This window comes from Botrytis deweyae, assembly GCF_014898535.1.
Source record: "Botrytis deweyae strain B1 chromosome Unknown BDEW_003, whole genome shotgun sequence".
Taxonomy (NCBI): Eukaryota; Fungi; Ascomycota; class Leotiomycetes; order Helotiales; family Sclerotiniaceae; genus Botrytis; species Botrytis deweyae.
The window spans coordinates 1,085,146-1,106,446 of NW_024066210.1; the positions used below are offsets into that span (position 1 = coordinate 1,085,146).

Sequence of the window (21,301 nt, forward strand, 5' to 3'; positions counted from 1 at the left end):
ACTGGGGTTTCATACGATTGACAGTAGGGATTAATACACATCTACTATATATGGAGTGAAAGATTGAGATAGGGCCTGGAGAACCACAACATGCTGTAGATCCACGATATCAGCCTTGGAAACATGTGTATTTCTTATCGAAACTTAGTTGAACGTTGCGAAGATGTGAAATGGACCGTCAGCGGATAGCCCTTCCGCAAGTATAAGGTTTTGTTAGAACTTCATGTTAGTCTCGAAAAGAAGAAGAAAAGATGTCGAGAAGGGAATGCCGTAGTCCGTGTAGCGTACGTACGAGCTTACCAATGTCACATGTTCCTCTCACCATCTCGCTTTCTATCTGTTGAAGGCTTGGTGCTTCGTAAGTCCGTAGGTGCCGAGTCGAATAGATTGTCAAACTTGATGCTAAAGTTACGATCATCACCTGCCCTACCCTCCCTCGACTACATCCGACCCCGCAAACTCCGCAATGGCCGCAATGTCCATTGTCCATTGTCCACTCAGAATTGACTTTCTCATGTCAGACTGTACTGGTATGCCTTTGGCACCTGAGAGTCAAAACTCTATTCGATCGGACTCAAAATCGACACAGTCGCCGACACTGAGGGTTTGATCCGGAACTCAAAATTTTGTTTGTTTCAATCCGTGCCAATCTGCACAGGTATAAGGAAATTTACGCGTCCCCAAGACGAGGCAGTGCAATACAGGAGTACGTATTTGGCTCAAGTTTCTGCCTTCGTAGATATGACTGCGCACACGTTCAAGTCTGGTAAGTCAATAAGTTATGCCGCATGTTACTTAGGGGTGCTGTGATGACCAGATTCTGATCATGGCCACGCTTGACCTGTGAGAAGTCTACAAGTTCATTACGGGCACGCGATCTCTCGTGCTCCGTTTGACATTTACTCTTGATTAGAATGGTGGCTGAAGACGGCTATTTTCCGTATCTTCCTCTTGGGTATCTTCCGGATTGCTAAATGTTGACATGCGGAAAGAGCCTTGGTTTGTTTTGCCGAAAAGGCAGTTGAGATCTCGCGTTTGGAAACAATCTCGATTCCCCTATCCCACACAGGGAAGAGTGTTGACTATTCAATGGACTAGTCTTACTTCTATGACCATTGATAAGTGATAGACTACTGCTATGTGTATGCAAATACATAGCTGTGGTCTGAAGTGGCCTGGGCTTCAAACCTGTGGTACATTCAAGTTTTCAAGACTGTTTGAGCTTCTTTATTGATTGGAGCTATAGCTTTCACGATCTCATCCATTATGACGACTTCATTCAACCTCAAATCATTTTTCTTCCTTCTTCAACGGCGCTCGTCATACCTTTCAGAGTTGGTAAACCTCAAAGCTATCTCCGTCTTAATTCCTCTCGACGCCCGACTATTGACTGGCTGCTTTGACTTCCAGTAGGTAGTCACTAGGTAGGTATAGATTTTAAAATCTTCCTCGGGAACCCTTTCATAGCTACCTCGATCTTGAAGTTTCTTCTAGTTAACCTTGACCTTCGATAACTTTCTTTGCATCGCAGCTCGATATTAACTGCTCCACATGTCAACCACTATCTCGGTATATCCTCCGAAGTTTCGAGTATTCTTCATTGGGAATAGTTACATGCTATCAGAAAATGCGGAAGCTCTGCTCCAGCCTCCATCATCACTTTCAGTCAGACGCCGCAATGACTCAGAGACCAAGAGTTCTGGACCATTTATGATGCGATTTTGGCATACATCATAACATCAAAACATCGATGCCTCGAATGCCAGAACCTCAATCCAATGTCAAAGTAACGCTCGTCGATTTATCCCGTTCTATCCGTTCGAATGCCTTCACACCAAACTCTTTCCACGCTAAATACGCCCTTTCACACTGTTAAGCCGAGAACCCCTTAGGATTCAATCCGGCACGTATTCCCTAGATGTGTTGTTCCTGTACGAGATAATTGCTTTTTTTCTGAAGCATTTTCACGCATGAAAAAGGCAATTGACTATCCACATTTTATGCACATTGGTGAACGCCAAAGCTCATCTCTTGAAAACACTTATATCTCGATGCATTATAATACATCAAGCTTTACTCAACACATAAATACAACAAAGTCTATATTAGATGTAAAAATTATAAATATATTCAATCGACGTTCAATTCGAAATATCGATTACTTGATTTGATATTGAATATTGAAAAGCATGTATACCTAGTTCCGTGTACCAAATTCCCTGTCCTGCTGGAGCCTGTGGATAATCTAGAAGTCAAGTGACTTGAATCCAGAACCTTCCTTTTCTTTGGAAATTGTGGGGGGACAGGGGATCTTTTCCCCTGTGGATGTTTTGGATCGCAACAAAACAAAAGGAGACACGATATCATTGTCACAGAAACGACGATTCTCCTTTAAAGAGAAATGTTTCTTCGAATCGAAATTGTTCTAGAAGTCTAGATTTTGATTAACTCCCCACAATTCTCGTTCCGAGAAGAGAGACAATCTACAAACGATCGGGCCGGAAATTAAGGAAAACATCTACGATGTATCTATCTGTCTTCTGGAATTCTCCGATTCCGATGTGGATAAGTCACAGTTGTGATATTTAAAGAACCAAAAGTCTAGAAGTTTGTTTATGTAACTCCTTGAGGGTGCAGCAGAGGGCCCCGAGTGGGGTTAGGATCGTCGAAATCTAGAACTTGTTCCTTTCTACTCGTATCGTTTGACGTATCAGAATTGTGATGATCTACGAACCATGATCGTCACGTAGATTGGAGGTCAGTTGTGAGGACACATACTCAGCAATTGAATTGGATGCTGTATGTTCTTAGTATCAGAGGGGTTCCCGCCCTTTGACTCCCGGTAGTTCTAGTTCCTCTCCATCTTGTGCTTGAGTTTCAGGTATACCATGGATTGTAATCATATCATACGCTGACAATGAACCCTTGGCTTCTTGATAGTATTTCGTGTACAGTCCCTACATTTACTTTATCGTTGGGAGATTGTAGCATGGCCATCTCATTCTCACGCGCTCTAAGGACACGACGCGATACAACGGCTTTCAGCAATAGATCACGATTGGAGATATTGTGTCGTGTCCGCAACTGATGATCCTGTCGTAGCCTCGTCGCTCTAGTAGTACGAATTACTTGAGGAGGTGGGGCCATAATGTTAACAGACCGATGCGGATCATCAGTACGAATGGAAGAGATTGGCTTCAGTTTGGAGGTCGCAGGTGGAATGACAGTGCTCTTAGAAGCTTAGGTGGTGGTGTTACTTGTGTAGATGCATCTCGTAGTTTATGTATCTTCACAGGCAAACGGTGCAATTGTGTCTTATTCAGTCGTAGATAAGTGGCGGGATGAGGTGATGATAGACGGACGGATCGAATTCTGACAGGTGGTATGGGCTTCGCTTCTTTTGTAACCTTCTCTCTGACTGTCTTGCGCTTTAGCACATTCTGTGAAAGCTCTTGGTATTTATTTCAAACTTTAACAGAGTTATCCTCTTGGTGTTTCTGATCATGTATTGGTTTCTTGAGTACATGAGTTGCAATCTTTCGGTAAGGTTGCTGCAGTTTTGGCAGTACTCGGGAGATGAGATGTGACATACTACATATATGTAGATGTTTGCATAGTAGATGCACTATAGCTGGCATTCTTCTATTCGTTGATTTGTTTATCTCCTTGACGAGATTTGGTAGCTTTTCGAGGACATGCTTTGTTTGAGTTTCTATAACCTGAAGTTAGTGAGTTGCTATATGATTGGAACAATGCTTCTCAAGTGCTGTGTTATCTCCAAACTATCTATGAACCTCCGTTTTTCGTACAGGACACCCTCTGATATCGCTCTGTTATGATATACGTGCTCTACACGGAGTACCCTGAACACTTCTACACATATCAGACACTTTCTCTCATATCCTCTAAGTATCATAAGTTTCTTGCAATATCCCAGGGACTCCTCAGGACACTTTATAAGCTTTTGCGTATTGTCAGGACACTTTTACTTCTTTTGCTAGTCAGAACACTTTCTCTCCCTCCCCTCCTGTTGAATATGCGGCCAACACTAACTTATAAAGCTTCTCTTCTTCAAAATGAATGTCTTACTTCCCAGCAGCGACAATCCAGAACACAGCAGCGGCAGCAGTGATTTCTTCCCCCAATTTTCTCCTCCAATAACTAATTCTTAATAAATTCCTTTTGTTGTTCTACAGTTTTCACAGGTCCTAATGGTATATTTTTGTGTAAGTGGAGGCGGAAATGGAGAAGAATGACCAAATTCTAAACTATTAAATGCAAGACAATGTGAGTGCAAATGAGAGATCATAGCAATTAAAATCAAATGTAAACAATCACTATCTTCTATTCAGAAAGCAACTTCAAATTTGTCACAAAGTGAGCTGATCTGTAATTTGGTCAGACAAGGACATAGTACAGTCTTGCAACAGTCTATAATCTGAAATCATACATATAATTCTATCCCTCTAACCAGATAGTAGCAGCAGCAACAACAGCAATAACGAATCCCGGACCAGCATGTACGATACCCATTTTCACGCTTCCATTTTTCGCAATGAACACTCCATCCGTTCCCGCGACGATAATCCCCGCCACCATCAGGATATATGCAATCGATATATAATGTCCAATTCTTGCCAACAAGAATATCGAAGTTCCCGTCGCCAATTGTCGCGTTGCCATTAGTGTTATATAACTTCTTAGGATGGGTGTATCTTTCTCTTTTGGCACGGTGATTCCAAATGTCTTGCTGAAGGTGATGGATGGGATTTAGTAGTGCTTGTATTCCTGTGATTACTGTGGAAACGCCGAAGATGATCGATATTGATTTGAAGAGAAGCAGAAGAGTTGAGGTTGCCATTTTGAGGTTGTCTCTGAAGTGGTTTGAGTGGCTGATTGTTAATTTAGAGGGTCGGGATGTGGAGGACCTGGTCTTTTAAGAAGGATGATGAGTGTTTGATATTGATATTTACTAATCTTTGAACTTTGTTGTCTGGCTAAGTGAGAGCAAAAAGAGCATTAAAGAGGATAACGCTGATTAACCATCAAACAGAGCAAATTAATTTCAATTGTTAGACAGCTGGAGGTTTTTAGACACTCTCTATCTAGACCATGGATTTAAAGATGTAAAATCAAATATCATGAATTTTTCCAGAGCAATTGGCCCCGCTCACTCAGCTTTGCAAATTTAATATTCCTGTTAATAATCCCACTCATCAATGTTTGTATAGTATGTTCCTCCGTTTTTGTTCCCCTTGGTTCGTGCCAATTCATGTGACACCAGCAAGGTCCCCACTCCCAGTAATATTTGTAAATATTAGAAAAGAACTAACCCATACTACTACTCGTCTATATCATCAACAACCACTATTTTTCTTCCTTCCGTTTTCGAGTCAGTCTTGTTTTTCTATATTCGCGACTCAGGGGCAAACGCGCTCAAAGAGGATGAAAAGAAAGTAAATACAATGTATAATGTACGAATATAGAGAAATAATTAGAGAGAGGTGTTTTGAAGTCTATTTGATCCATCCGACTGTAGCCTATCGCTCTAATTTCGTTCCTCTGTATTATAGAGTCTCCCGGCATAAGTGATTTGACGAGCTCTTTTCATTCCCCCTATGGTCGGCAACTGACGACAACAGCAAAGCTACTTTCTCACACAAACATATCATGAGTGGCAAGTGTATTCATCCGAGATATGGTACATCTTATAAGTTCGATCCCCTATATATATAGATAGCGTACCGTTGTGAATGATGAACAGCTAGGGTTATGATTCCTCATTTACACAATGCTTCCTCCTCTTCCCCTGGTACAGATTGGTGAAGCATGATATGTTTGCATAGTTAGACTTGAGACTTTTCTTCGAAAAATATGGCACCGGGAATAGAGATGAATGGGTATGAAGATTAAATACATAGCTGTATTGCACGCAGACATCTTCTAAGTATCATCGATGGAGACAGTAAATAAATTTTATCCCCTTTGAAATTCTAGACACCAACACTGGCAACTTCTATAAACGTGGCATCTTTGGTCAGACCCTTTGCCCCTATCTGGAAGCGATACTGTTGTCAAAAATTGTTTCTGTTTCAGTGAATTACTTATCGGGCTTGTTCATTGAATCTCACATGTATTTGTATCTCAATCCTGAGATGAATAGATTCTACGCAGGGAGTGTATCTGCACTCGTGTCCAAAAAGATGGCGACAAGGTGGACATTTACCCGAAGCAGTGGATAGCAAGTACCATTGCAATGATGATAGACAGAAGCTGCCAAAGATAGGGGTGACTTCGTAGAGCAGCGAAGATGAAGGCATTATTGGGCAGATGCGAAAGAGGGTATTGCCAGCGATAGTCGGTGCACCTGTGTTCTGTGTTGTGTCAATCGCCGCCTCAAACAAAAGTATGCGGGATGGGTGCGATTTCAGTTTCAATGATTGTAACTATATATCATGGCCGAATCACTAGTATTAACTAAAAAAATTCTACCAGCTTATCTGTATAAGCTTTGTGAAAGTGCTGAAGGTGGAAGCCAACAAGAAAGTTGGCCTTGAGTACACCTACACAAGCCTACCTTGAAGGGGATGTAAATTTCAAAAATCGTGGGTTTGAAGGAAAGCAAATCAATGTGCAGTGGCACGCGTATTCTTCCCAAGTGATACTTAATGCCATTTAGGTTGCGGATTAATGCTGTCAAAGCATGTAATGGCAGGTTTAATGAGGACGAGAAAAATGAGTTGAGGGGAAATTAGAAAAGATTGATGACATGGTGATCATTCTAGCACTTCCTAGCATTACCTAAAGAGATTACATGATAGTGAGATGGTCATCGATCATATAATCTGTGTAGGTGAAGAAAGAAGAGCCTTATTCTGCCAGATCATACCTTGAGTTGCAATGTGTGGGATGTGCTCAAGGATCGAGGATGATACTACCAGAAACTTCAAGATGGATACATTGAATAGCAGAAGACGCCAAAAGTCGTTGGTGGAATGAGACTTGGTACAACAACTTGTCGAGTATTGAAATTATTCCAGCTCAACTGAGTTAACGAATAGCTAGCCGAGTGAGGAAGCACAAACGTAAAATTTGGGAAGTTTAGGCTTGGGGAGACAGAAAGATATAGATTAGAATGCTCAGAACTTTGTATTCCGGAAACCTGCATGACGAATATAACAGCCATATAATGTCACCGAAGAAAAAACACAAAGATAGTTGATCAAGCATTCGCCGTTTATCAGAGGCCTAGATCCAGGAGACAGTGAGGTTGGGAGAAAAGTTAGATTGGACGGCAACAAACTTTCTACTCGGCATTATCAACAGAACAAGGCTCTTGCTTAGGAGCTTGCAAGTCTGTAACTACTTCAGAGGACTATGTATCTCCAACTCACTAGCTTTGCATTCAGAGGGGAAGTCTGAGATACTAGGTAGTCATTATTCCATGCGTCATGAAGTGTGCGCCTGCTCAGAAGTAGGAATGTTTCTGGATATGAGTGTAAGTGGACGGTCATAATTGTAGACAGCAGTCAAGCCAATCGCGATGACCAGACTAAATCTACAATTTGAGATAGGGGGGAATATTGTTAGCCGATATGTCAGAAGATAGGCACCAGAGAGGAGAACTCTAAGAAGCGAGAAAAATGTTCAGGATGCTCTGTATCTCAACTGCTTTTCGGATGGCAGGGTTTCCATTTCCGGAAATTGTGCATTTTAGAGTCTCGTTTGATATTAAATTTAGATAGCTTAATGGCTCGAATATACAAATTTTGCGAATTACGAGAAACAGAGAATGCCCATCAATCCACTCAAATCACATCGAATCATTGCCTCGTTCACAACAAAAGAACTGTACAAGAATGCCGCTAATTATTGTGTTGCAAAAACATATCACAGTATCTACAAGGAGATCATTTGGTGACAATATCTTCACGCTCATTCTCCTCATTTTCCAACTGTGATGCAGGATATTTGGAATGGAAGTTCATAGATATCAGACGAGAACCCCTAGAATGCTTAGATCTTCAATGAAATCGAAGCTACAACTACTTAGGTACTTATTAATAGTCGTTAGACATGCGTAATATGCCCTATTAAATCCAAATTTGAACAGATCAAAGTATATACATTTAGACATAAGTGCCTAGGTAGTGAAAGAAATGTAGTGATACTCGGTGTATTCAATTATTCAGAGATCATGAGTGAACAAAAATGTTTCAATTTTTCTAGAGAATCTCATCTCATCTCAATGAGGGCAGATAAGAAAAGAATAGCTTATTGTTCAATCTTGTTTATGTCTTTGACAAAGTTAGGATGAAGATATCCATCAGCAAACCTATCACATGACACAACCGTTAGCTTCCCCACAATAAACCAGGTAAGTTAATAATCAGACTTCCCATCAACAAGCATCCATTGGTAGATAGCCGAATTGCCTCCAGGAACAATGGTCGGCCCGAGCCCACATGAACTAGAATTCCAGTTACACTTAGTACAAAAGTCCATAGGTTATTGGGAAGATATCAAAGAACCACGACCCTCTCTCTCACCGGACGCACCACCATCATCTCCAGAGCCAGAGTCGAAGAAGAAATGGCATCGATTCTTACAATCACTGCGGGGGTTGCTGCAGCGGCGTTTCTAGTAAGTTCTCATTCCCATGTCTAGCGCAATGAATTTCAATTCTAACTGTTCCCCAGGGCCGCGCAGGTCTCGTAGCGTTCAGAAAATCACGAGGAGAAGCCGTCGGCGCACTCGGAAAAGCTTTTTATAAAGGTGGATTCGAGCCCAAGATGAATCGCAGAGAAGCTGCACTCATTTTACAACTCAGGTGCGTTTAATCTACCCCTCTCTATTCCCAATCCATCGCATAAACTAATTTTATCTTCTCCCCGCAGCGAACGACAACTTACCAAAGAGCGCATACGAAAGAATCACCGCACCCTCATGATGTTGAACCATCCGGATCGAGGCGGCTCACCATATCTAGCCACCAAAGTGAACGAAGCAAAGGAGTTTTTGGAGAAGAACGGGTGATCTTTCTTACTTCCGCATACAATTTTCTTGGGGGGTTTTGGATGGATTTTCCTTGGATCAAGTTGGCGATTCGCTTTTCTCGACTTCCGCATACTTCAATTATTCGCGCACATACGATTTCAGCCCTGCTAGATTGACTATTCCTGTGGCTTCTCGACATTCTCTTGCGATTTGGCATGATCCGGTGCGATTACTGCTACGACATCAGCTTGCGAGACACAATAACCCGTATCCAATTTCAACTCCTCTACTCTGCACATCTCTTCTCGAACCAAAAAGGCGAGCGACGACCGCAATCTGATGAACTCCAACCTCGACTTTCTTTCCCTGTACATCAAATTTTCTCAACCCTTCGATTTCACACATTCCCGAATCCTCCTTCAAAAATCTCCACAAATGGCATTATAGCGAATGGCGTTTACATTTCATATTGGCAGCGTGGTGGCGAGGTTGTTTTGTTCATGAATTCTATGATTCATGATGAATTGACGGATAGATGCATGCATGGGTTGGGCGGCGTTTCAATGTATATTATCAATGGATTGATATCACAATCTGAAATCTCCTCTTCTAAGTTACATGAGAATAAACAGATAAGTTCGTCTCCTTGCTGAAGTAGGGAGATGGAATTTTATACGCTCAGATAATTGGCTTGTTATCTATTTTGGTCATGATGAATGTGAAAGCATATGTAGAGCGTTCTTATTGATATACCCAGGTATGTAATGCAACTAATCCTTGCTACGCTATGTAGTCCTCGCACCGCTGTATTCTTCGATATATCTACTGTTTGATGTAAAGAAGCCATGCATAGCTCATCGAGGGAAAAGAGAAAACGAAATTGAAGAATCCCAACGCAATTTCAATGCAAAGTTCTTCGCTGCACCTTCACTCATAACTAAGGAGATCTGATCCAGTGCTCAAAGAAAAGTAAAACGAGATATGCATCTCCGCGCATTCGTAAGCCTCCCCACGAGTGATTTGATCGACCGAGGAATAGAAGACGAGATATATATCTTGGACTCTGCTCAACCTTATAATCTCACATTCCAAGCTAGGTACGAGAAAAAATCACATCTACCACTTAATCCTACGTGCTCTCTGCTGAGGCCACGGACCTTCGTCAGTACCCTTTGCATCTTCTTTCTGCTGTTCCAGGAGTTGGAGCGATGCATTTGCCGAGAGATCCATGGGAATTTTACCCTGTTCTTGAAGTTCGGCAAGAGTAGCATTTTGCATTTTCTGTTCGAGACCTGTCATTTCGGGGTCGAGAGGTGTAGATGTGGAAGGCTGATCGGTGGAAATGGGAGTAGTGGTTGATGTTTGGGCAACTGGAGCTGGTACAGCAGAAGTCGTTGTGTTCCGAGTTGTCCATTCTCGACCCCAGTCACCACCTGTACGGAGTTGAGATGTTGCTTGATCCTCGGGATTGCCCTTGCTATCGGCATTCGAACCACTACTGGTGCTAGCTGATGACTTGAAATTGGGACCTAGACTTTTGTATCCAAATTGCTCTGCAGGTACAAGTGCTGGCTCAGGTGTAGAAGCAGAAGCAGAAGCAGAGTTCGTCTTAGATTTTCCCTTCTTTGTTGGAGTAGCCGGAGGGGTTCCCCATCCTCCCTGAGAACCTTGGGTTTGGCCTTGAGCAACACCGACCCAAGAGGTAGCAGCAGTAGTACCTGAATTGAAACCTTTAGGCCACAATTCATTCACATCTGTTACCTTTGGTCTTCTACTCGCAGCCTTATTAGCAGCATCAGCTGCTTTCTTGGCGTTTGCTTGCTCGGGCGTAATACGTTCACCACCGTCGCTACCATCAGAAGACCAACCTTCTTCGCGCTCGTAAGCTAATTCTACTGCTTCTTTCACGGCTCTGATTGATAAATTAGCATATTTGGCGAAACTCAGGGCATAAGAGCGGGAGGAAAGATGGTTAAGATGACAGGTAGACATACTCAGAGATTCTATCCTTCTTCAACTTGTCTTTCTCCTTTCTTTCAATCTTCCTATCCACCAAGTGTTTACAAGCGATTCCCAACATAGCTTGCAAAGTATACACAGCATCATTACCCGCATTATGTAAATTCCAGGCCGCAATACCAATCTCCGCAAGTATAGCAGATAAACTTCTTGGGTTAACTTCCCGCTTCAGAGCTCGCCACATGAGAGTGGTATCGCAACCTTCATGTAGTTTAAGATTATTAATTTCATAGCCGATTTGTCGAAGGAAGCGAATATCCGCATCAACGTCGTGACCAACAAGGATGATGTTACGTTTCTGATCGGCAAGATCGGGAGATGGAGAAGGGTCGGAGAAGGGATATTTGAAACAGCTACCAATTACGCGGGGTGCATCATCTCTACAGATAATCTCGCTCGTGCTGTTGGGAAACAAGTGTCAGTAGTAATTCAAATGCAAGCGGCAAAGGAGGAAAGCAAGGTGTCCGGTAGTCCGTAGTGGTAGACTGGATGTAAAATTTGAATTGCATCCAACCGTACAAAATGGGTTGAATGATTCATTTCATTTTGATGATGGTGGATAGGTCATCGCTATCAAACTTCGAAGTAGACCATCGAAGTCCTTGAGGAAAAGCGCAACATCATATGAACTAAAAGGTCACGGGAATTTTGAACGGAAGAAAGAACATACCCAAATTCAAAACTACCAGCACATCCCTGAACATGTTTTGTGTTATTGAGATGCATGTTCTCCTTGATACGGAAATGTCTTGCACGAATAGCCTTTCTCCAGTTTTCGCCGAGTTCACCCGGTTCCATATTAGCAATATCTAGAACGTCTAGAGTAGCAATACCAATTTCTGTAATGATGTTGTTGTTCATTTCATAAGCTTCAACATCTATGCAGACAAAAACGACTGCATCTTCCATCATAAACTTTGTAGGTTTCTCCGGATCATAGAAGGTGTCGTTATCTGAGGAGTTAGTTGGTGTGCCATTATCTGATCGTTTGCGCAACCCTAGATAACGCTGAACACGCTTGGTAGAATCCTTCCAAGCTTTTTGTTTGGCAACTCGCTCGACTCGTTGCTTCTCCTTATTAGCAGCTTTTTTGTTCTTTGCCGTTAGATTCAGAGCTTCAATCTTGGCTCTAAAGGCTGCAAGTGATGTATCTACAAGTGGCTTTGCGATAGGGGGCTCGCCATCAAGTTTGTAGTATCGAGGTGGGACGTTTTCTCTCAACTCATCTGCCATGTTTTTGTTGAGTACTCGCCCAAGATATCTGGGATAAGGAGTACCGTCGTTGCTAAAGACTGCGTCAAATGCGCCTGCTGATCCAGAAGGAATAGTAAGATTTGTACCAAGTGATCTGTTGATAACAGCCAGAAAATACTCAACTTGCTTAGTAGGGACAAGGATTATCGGGCTTTGATTCGGATCTTCTCTCAATCTATATAGGTAGAAGCTGTCTAGTGTTAGAAAAACGAGAGGGAAAGCTTCTCAACGCCCCTAAATGGGTGGTAACAAGTCCAAGGGCAAAGAAGTCAGAGTCGAGAAATAGATAAGACTTACAAATCCCAAGTTTGCAAATAGCATTTACCTCCGTAGAAGAACTGCTCCGTGACCTGCAAATTTGTTAATATAGAAGAGGATTTGTAAGATGGGAGAAGCGGGTGGGTGGAAGAAGTCCATCTATGTATGTAGTGAATGATCTACTCAAGTAGGACGATCGACGATCGACCCCGCAGTAGATATGACAGAGATCGATACAGGTGGGGGGATAGTGCTTGAGTGCCTTACCCTTGGTCTATTTGCATGGCCAACATATCTGTATGCATACTGCGATACGGTCTTCCAGGGACAAAAGCTCTCTCCCTCTGGAGCAAGCTGACCATAGTCTAGTTTCTTGTACTCCTGGAAGTCATTAGGACCCAGTTCAGGATCTACACCTCAAAATTAGTATGTTTTACACGGAGTAAAATAGTTTGACATACAAAGCAGTGGCGCCGATGACCCATAGTGATGTTGGTTCATACCCGCTCGCATTCCGGCCGTGATGTTTTCCCCGTCGTCAAATTGAAGATCCTCATTTTGGTGCTGCTCAGGAACATTGCTACGTTGCTTCGATTTCCCAGCGTTTGATTGGGGTGGAGAATCTTCTTCTTCGGAGGTACCCTCGTAAATATTGTGAGATTTAATTGTGAATCCCTCCGGAAGCACGAAGGCTTCTTCGCTCTCCGTTTGCGTTTCCTCCATATCAGGATTGTCGTAAACTTCTTGTTGGCCGGTCAAGGCTCTGAAGCGATCAACCCGATCGTTCATATTGGGTTGAAATTTGAAAGTTTGAATTGTTGTTATGATACCGTTGTAGAAGGTTCAGGGAAGGCGCAAGGAGTTGGGCACGAAGCAGGAACCAAATTTAACCGGCTTCCTTACTCTCTTGAGCATCCACTTGTCTGTGAACAAGTCTCCGCCTTTGATATTCACTCTGATTACCTTCTTCAATCCTAGGTACTTCCTTTACACTTGATAGATCTTTGGCAGAAATATGGTGTAAAACACTGTCATGAAAGTGACAATGGCAGTCTGATTGCAATTTTTGTCACCTGACTTTGACCAAAGCAAACTTGTGAGAGACTGCCTCAGGATATATTTTGCCAGTTGTCGTAAAACTGTCACTTGTGGAAAATCCAGGAAGTTTTTCTGCCCCAATATAGATAGATAAGCAGAGTATTTCCTAAAACTGAGCAATAATTTATTTCATCCCCTTCATGAATGAAGTGTGTATGCCATCTGATGTGAAAATGTTCATCTTTAGCGTGCATTTCATGAAGCGAGATTATAGCGTCTTTCATCGGAGAAACCCCTATAATAAATGAATATCTAGAATGGTTAAATCTATTACTAACCGCTATCAGTTAACCCAATGTTACTCTATCTCCCGCACATATTTTCTTTAAATCATGGTGCATAGATCCTCCTCCTGCCATGAACCTCGAGTTACATGTATATATAATCTTCCTCTAGTCATGGTCCCAAAGTATTGGCAAGGATTGAATCTCCTGAATCATCATATTATTACATACGATGATATCGTCTAGCTAAAACTAGCCATCTTCCAGCCAGTTCATTTACTTTTCGTTGTCTTCTCTAAGAGATGAACAAATATGGCATCATCTACCACCATCTTACTTCCCCTTGAAAGATTAAAATAATATCACAAAAAGTAAGCAATGCACATAGGCATATAACAACTCCTTGGCACCTGTTCGTAAAGCTCGCTCCCAGCTCCCATATCATGTTAAATAACCCAATCCCAGCCATTGCATGCCGAGCAATACCATGCCAACTAAGCCATCATGCCAGATGAGATAGATATCACCCGCTGTGCCGAAACGCCACTAATGCAAAAAATCGAACACCATCCCACCATTATCTTCGCTGAATTTTTCCCACCGAACCACCGTACCCCCCATCCGTACCCCGATTTTTCCATCAAATATCGTAAATGTAGCAAACGGTCATCAGAGATTATCTAATGATACCCCAATCCGCAAGTCTCCCTCCACCCGCATCGCAGTCATCTTTTTGCCCTGGCTTTCTACCGAACACATTCCAGAACCTCAAAGTCTCATCGCCTGCACCTGTTACCACAACTCTACCATCAGGACTCATTGCCAGGTATAATACTCTGTATGTATGACCTGTAAGACTAACGACCTGTTGCATGCTTGGATATTTCCACACTACAATTTGGTTTTGTGAATAACCATGGGTAGATACGATCTCATTCGAGTTCTTTGACCATGCAAGATTGCATACTTGAGAGCCAGTATCAACTTCATTGAGTTTGATACCACGCTTAGTATCATGGAATATAATACGGCGATCTGCGGTACCACCTCCAGATGCAAGAAGACCACTCTGATGAGGAGACCAAGCAATAGCTTTGACAGCAGCCGTATGATCACTGAATTTGTAAGTTGGAGTATCAGATAGCTTGTCCCAAACCATAAGTTTGTTATCGTTGCCACCTGATGCGAGTTGTTGATCATCGCAATTCCAACGAAGACCGCAAACTTCTTGCTTATGTCCCACCAGTTTCCTCAACCATTGATCTGGGGCTCGTACATCTCTGTGGTAAATGAGACGATCTCTGGAACCAGAAGTGAGGATGTGATCGTTCCAAGCAAGGGAACCCACTCGAGCTGTATGACCCGTCATTGTTCTTAAACGTCGTACACGTTCTGCATCCCAAATCTGGACAAATCCTTTCCCGGTACCAATGGCAATATGAGAGCCACGTTGAATCCACGAGACACTTGTGACAGTATCGTCGTTTAGCTCGCAAAGCTTGTTGACTCTTCCAGTCTGTGAGTTCCACATATATACACAAGAGCCAAGTCCTACTCCAAGAACATTGCTGCTGCCCCAATCCACAAGGTTGAGGTAGAAATCATCGGCTAAATCAGGAGCATCTAATACCTTGTATGGCACTTTGCTCACAACTCGAGGTTGCTTGCGTGGACTCATTAGCATCTGTTGGCTATTGAATCGTACCGGAGAGACACTGTAGAGCTCTGATCTAACATCCAGATTGATTCCATGTCTACTCTGAGGTGTCCGCGATGGAGTGGGATGACCAGCGATATTAGTATGATGCCGCGGTGACATATACGTAAAGAGGTTCTTGTGTGGAGTAGAAGGAGTAAGTGATGCAGGTAGTGATGAGACTGCAGGTGAAATGTGAGGTGGAGTGTGGGATCTAGTAGGATCATTGATAGTTGTTGTATGTGATTCAGGTGATAAACTGGTAGGTGTGGGTTGTGGGATTGTGGTATCAAAGAGCTCGGACCTAAGCAAGGTAGAGAATGTCCTATTGGCTTCCTCGGCTGGTTCAAGATTAGCTAACGGCTGGTTTGGGATATTCACTGTTGACCTACTCCTTTGAAAGTGTAGTTCACCATGTGGGGTACGCTTCTTTTGTTTAGAAGGTGTCGCTGGAGACCCCTCATCATGCAGTAAACTGAAGCTGGCTTGTAAATCTTGCCCTTCCCGATTTGGAATAAATCTACACATGAGATGTCAGTACACTGTCCGATAAAGCAATTTCCGGTCTTGCAACATGCGCATATTCAGTTTTGACCTTGGAGAGTTCACATTCTTCAGAGGAGCAACTTTTGAAGGTCAAACCAACAAAGATCAAAACCTGTCTAGAACAATTATTTTGGACTTTTCATGTTTCCAAATTTTCGCAAACACAAAGCCGCAAGGGAAAAAAAGCCATATCTCTTACCTGTCGCCATATACTCGTTGTCGCTTTCTGCTTGGGCTTCCTCCAGGTGTGATATCACGATGCCTACCGCCGGAATCCTCGAACTCTCTCATGAGGGCTTTGCTCAGCGCATTCGAATCGACCGCATCAATATTGGAGCGATATGTTCTGCTTGTATTTCTTGACGAGTTTACGTTCTCTCCCTGTGGTTTCCGTTCCGTCATTCTCTTGCTTGTTGTGGTAGGAGGGGTCGATGAGCGGGGTGGTGTGGATATTGGCGGGGTATTTAAAGAATGTTGAGTCTTTTTGAGATTCGCATGAGATTTGGAGGAGCTATAACCTGGGTCGCCGTTAATCCCCATGGTGATTATTGCCTTGGAAGAAAAAGCAAGCAGTTATTGGTTGAAGGAGCTGCTGGGAAGTCTTCCAGATAATGTAACTAGAGACCTAATGCCCATAAAACACTGCTGCAATTTTCGAGATCAATCTAAGTCCAGGGTTGAATGGTACTGTCGTTATGCGCAATGCGATCGTCGCGTCGTTGTGGTAATAACTTTCGTATCAATGTTTTGGTCTCCGGTGGTTCGTTTCCCTGCCACCCATCTATTGTTGTACTAAGAAAGGTCCGCAATCAATTGTAGGCTCGCTTTGCCGCCGTCCACACGTGCTTGGCTAATCGCAAAGTCACCGATTTCGCTCTTGAAAAAAATCCTCTTCAATAATTGTATGCTGTTGACTGATCTCTACAGATGTAGATCGTCGAGGGTTGTGGTTGTTGATAGATGGGGAGTTGATAATATTTTGGAGTCGAGGCGGGAGATGTAACGCTATTCCCTTATCGGCGACACCCTACGCGAATGTTCCGGCTTCCGTAATGACTGAATGCTTGAATGCTGCTTTTGGTAGCTGTTTGCAAACCACCTGCTGTTGGGATTAATGCGAACGATTGAATTGAATGAACCTTGGGATGAAGATTTCCCATGGAGAATGCAGAAAACAGTAAGAATAATAATGGGTGAAGTGTTCTAGGTCGTGAGTTCAAAAATTGCTATATTGTTAAGTTTACAAGAACGAATGTAGAGTAAAGTGGAAGTGAATAGAGGAGAGGAGAGGAGAGGAGAGATTTCCCCCATCACATTTCCCACGGTGCCGAATGCCCCCTACAATTGAATGGAACAACGCGACCTTTATCGCTTCCCTCTCATTTACCATCGCGACTACTCCATCTCAGAGTCAAATACTCCTTACAATGGGATGAAGCAAAGCAAAACCAAAACAAAACAACGCCTCAATATGGTAATATGTGGTTTCACACGTCTTGCTCTCTTGGGCTTTGTTATGAGGAGAGGGTACCTGGAAACGCGAATGGTATTCGTCCGACTGGTCATTTTCGAGTCAGGGGTTTCCTGCATGCAACACTGGGAGAAATTCATTGGTGACGATTGCATTGAGCGCGTAAAGGACTACGGAGGTTCATATGTATCATCAATGTATTTTGATAACAACATTCACGAAAAGATGGCTTGTCTCGCACGAACAATAAGATTCACATGGATCGGGGGGAGAAGGATGTCAAAACATAACTCAAATTATTGAATGCTGGATAGTAGTTTGATAGTTTCGGTACTCCAAGAAGTGGCATTATGTGACGAACGGATGTACCGGAACACTGTACTGTTCTGTATACCAAACGAATTCCATTCAATCCGTTCAGAGTAATGAGAGTAATGAGTGTACCTAGGTAGGTATTAAGAGTTAAGAGCGTTATTAAGAGTCTTAAGAGTCTTAAGAGACCATACCTCGCATACCTAACTAATATTACATATTAAGCACCCGCAGTTCGTTCTTTTAGCCTTTTAAGAGGCCGCTCATAGTAACAGGTACCGAGCTGGTAGTTCATTCGAACTTTCCCGAACATCGAACATGCCATTTTTCAAATGTTCTTACGAAATACTTTCTCATCATCAAATCTGGCTAACGGCATAGCCATGAACTCAAAGATATCCACTACTCGTACTAATAAGTGTTATAATATATACTCGGTGCTAGGTGGGTAGATGAGAGGTACAACAACATTGACATTCCAACCTTTCCGATTCTCTCTACATCGTACTAATGGAAGCGATGGAGATGGTTAGATCTCGTGTACGACCGATCGAACACGAGAAAGAAAACAACGGGAATTGGTGTGTTTATATACCCTTTCAAGAAACACAATTCAATTCAAAGTATATTAGTTACTACTTACTGTATTTTCCTTTGCTTTACATTGCAATGATTGCATATACAATTTCCAACCAATAATACACAGAGCAACCCGTACTTTCCACTGCTAATTGAATGGCGGTATGGTTGCCAATTTCCTGCCCTGGGGAATTCTCTGTCGAAGGCGGGAAACCATCGTTCCCTACTAAATAGCTCAACTAATTTGGAAGAATATTGGGATCCACGCATGAAATTAGCTCTTCAACTTCTCCAAGCGACATGATTTGGCGGGACTCGACGGGCTGGCGGGGTAGGAAAATGCATTCCATCCAAAGAAGTGAGGATAAGGTTCAAACAAACCCAGTTTGTGGAGCCGTGAGCAATCCCCGCATTTCTCCCGATTTCCCACTTCCTCCATATTCCAAGATCAACATCCTGGGTAAAGGGCCACCGACTTCTTGATCTGTTCTCCTTCGAGCTAAGCCGCCGATTTTCTCGGTCATATTTTGCATATCGTGGGGAATTACACGAGTTTGAATTGCTATGCTACCAGTCCAAGACTGGGGAAACCTCGAGTACCGGTATGTCATAATAACTCATCACTTGACACTGTGAGAATTAGCATTTTGTCATCAATCATGGTGATTAGCCATTCAAAGTAGGTTCATCTGGTCTAGCGGCGGGGGGACCGGGGGGTTTAGTCAATTTTCAAAGACGAGTATATAAAGATGGCAAATATCCAGCTAGAGTAGAAAGAAATCATCCCCAACATCTTCTCACAATGTTTCGCCTTACTTCTTTAGCCGTTACTCTTCTGGCCGCTGTATCCAGTGCGCAGGAATCGAGTTCAACTTCGGCAACTGTCTCAATTTTAACGTCGGATAGCAGTGTCCCAACCGATGCACCTCTGCCGGGTGATTATACTGGAGCATTGCGACCTCAGATCCATTATTCTCCACCTCAAAATTTCATGAATGATCCCAATGGACTTTTCAGAGATGCAGATGGAGTTTATCATGTCTATTATCAATGTGATTGACTCCCGAGTTTCCCGCAACATGACGTCGCTAATAATATCTTAGACAATCCAACACAAACTGTAGCCGGAAACCAACATTGGGGCCACGCAACATCCAAAGATCTCTATCACTGGGACAACCAAAAGATAGCGCTTTATCCTGAAAATGCCGACGAGGGAATTTTCAGCGGGAGCGCAGTGGTCGATGCAAACAACACATCTGGGTTTTTCCCGAACCAAACTAACGGTGTAGTCGCGCTTTACACCCTTAATACCCCTGAGTCTGAGACCCAAAATCTTGCCTATTCCTTTGATGGCGGATACACTTTTGAGAAATATGCCCAAAACCCTGTCATCCCATCCACTTCTACTCAATTCCGTGATCCCCAAGTCACATGGTTCGAGGACCATTGGGTGATGGTAGTTGCCTATGCTCGGGCCTTTGAAATCGGTATCTTCACCTCCCCTGATCTCAAAGAATGGACCGCCACTTCCAATTTCAGTCACCACGGTCTTCTAGGCCTCCAATACGAATGCCCAAATTTGGTCCGCATGCCTGTTGCCAATGGCACCGGAGATGAAGACATGTATCTCCTTATTATCTCCATCAATCCAGGTGCACCTCTCGGCGGTTCCACGACCCAATATTTCCCCGGTACATTCAACGGCACGCATTTCACCCCCCTCGATTCCGCAGCCCGTCTCACCGACTTCGCAAAAGACAACTATGCAGGCCAATTCTTCTCCGGGATTCCAGCAGATGAAGACCCTGTTTTCTTAGGCTGGGCCAGCAACTGGGAATACGCACAACAAGTCCCAAGCGGAGACCTCGAAGGCTGGCGCAGTGCCATGTCTCTCCCCCGCCGTACCCATCTCGCAAACGTGACGCGTACAGGCTGGGCCCTCATCCAATACCCATACGACATGACGCCCCTATACAATGCATCAGAACCCCTCGCCTCGAGCGACAACCTCGGAAACGGAAGTCTCATCGCCGACTACTCATCCATTTCCAGCGGCGCCATCTACATCAGCTGCAACGTAACCAACATCCCCAGCAACAGTCTCGCGCAAGGAACCCTCAACTTCACCTTCTCCTCCTCCTCCACCCGGGAATCCATCTCCGGAGGCATCTATCTCGGAGGCGACGCGCCCTTCTGGCTTTCCCGCCGCAACCTGCACGGTTTCGCCGAAAGCAACCCCTTCTTCACCGATCGCTTCTCCGTCGGAAACACCATCAACGACCAAGGAACCTTCCAACTCGACGTCGTCATCGACCGATCCATTCTCGAAGTCTTTGTCGACGCGGGGAGAAGCAGTGGAACCATTACATTTTTCCCAGAGGGAATCCTAGATACCGTCGAAGTGAGAGCTGCCGGGCTTAATGAGGGTGTGCTCGTGGATGCCAAGATCTGGGGCTTGGAGGCCGCGTGGAGTGACATGGCTAATGATGATGGCATTGTATATGGAAACGTAACTACGGCTGCGAATTAATTGTTGTAATTGTGTGGTAATGTAGTAATGAATTCGGAGGACTCGGAAAAAAGTAGAATAGAGAATACGATTTTATGAATGTATATTTTGTTATTACTAGACCAACATTTTTAGTTTAGGTGCCCTCTGTCGCCCGTCTGAATACATATCATATCGTATCATCGCCGTGTACTAGGTAATCATAAATGATTATAGCGACAGAGGTATATTATCAACGAAAATTTTCAAGAATTCGTGGAATAGATGAGGGGAGTTGGGCAAGGTAGCCAAATCATGGTATACACATTAATCGAATCGCAAGCACCACAGTTTTG

The 21,301-nt window shown here is 43.4% G+C and overlaps 5 protein-coding genes across 5 annotated transcripts; 2 read left to right on the forward strand and 3 right to left on the reverse strand.

The window, feature by feature from the left end:
• Positions 1-4,458: 4,458 nt before the first annotated feature.
• EAE98_001710 (uncharacterized protein) lies at positions 4,459-4,683 on the reverse strand (the record flags this gene model as incomplete). Its single annotated transcript, XM_038949329.1, has 1 exon — positions 4,459-4,683. The coding sequence occupies one exon, from the start codon at positions 4,681-4,683 to the stop codon at positions 4,459-4,461; it is 225 nt and encodes a 74-aa protein (XP_038814314.1).
• Positions 4,684-8,592: 3,909 nt separating this feature from the next.
• EAE98_001711 (uncharacterized protein) lies at positions 8,593-9,259 on the forward strand (the record flags this gene model as incomplete). The annotated part of the gene is made up of 3 exons (XM_038949330.1): positions 8,593-8,643; positions 8,700-8,830; positions 8,898-9,259. The coding sequence occupies 3 exons, from the start codon at positions 8,593-8,595 to the stop codon at positions 9,034-9,036; spliced, it is 321 nt and encodes a 106-aa protein (XP_038814315.1). The 3' UTR covers positions 9,037-9,259.
• An 854-nt stretch (positions 9,260-10,113) lies between these two features.
• Positions 10,114-13,317, reverse strand: EAE98_001712 (uncharacterized protein; the record flags this gene model as incomplete). The annotated part of the gene is made up of 6 exons (XM_038949331.1): positions 10,114-10,909; positions 10,992-11,417; positions 11,687-12,460; positions 12,568-12,620; positions 12,796-12,938; positions 12,990-13,317. 6 exons carry the CDS (start codon positions 13,315-13,317, stop codon positions 10,114-10,116), a joined length of 2,520 nt encoding a protein of 839 aa, XP_038814316.1.
• A 1,209-nt stretch (positions 13,318-14,526) lies between these two features.
• On the reverse strand, positions 14,527-16,632 carry EAE98_001713 (uncharacterized protein; the record flags this gene model as incomplete). The annotated part of the gene is made up of 3 exons (XM_038949332.1): positions 14,527-15,887; positions 15,939-16,066; positions 16,292-16,632. 3 exons carry the CDS (start codon positions 16,630-16,632, stop codon positions 14,527-14,529), a joined length of 1,830 nt encoding a protein of 609 aa, XP_038814317.1.
• Positions 16,633-19,256: 2,624 nt separating this feature from the next.
• On the forward strand, positions 19,257-20,987 carry EAE98_001714 (uncharacterized protein; the record flags this gene model as incomplete). The annotated part of the gene is made up of 2 exons (XM_038949333.1): positions 19,257-19,506; positions 19,558-20,987. 2 exons carry the CDS (start codon positions 19,257-19,259, stop codon positions 20,985-20,987), a joined length of 1,680 nt encoding a protein of 559 aa, XP_038814318.1.
• Between the last annotated feature and the right edge of the window lie 314 nt (positions 20,988-21,301).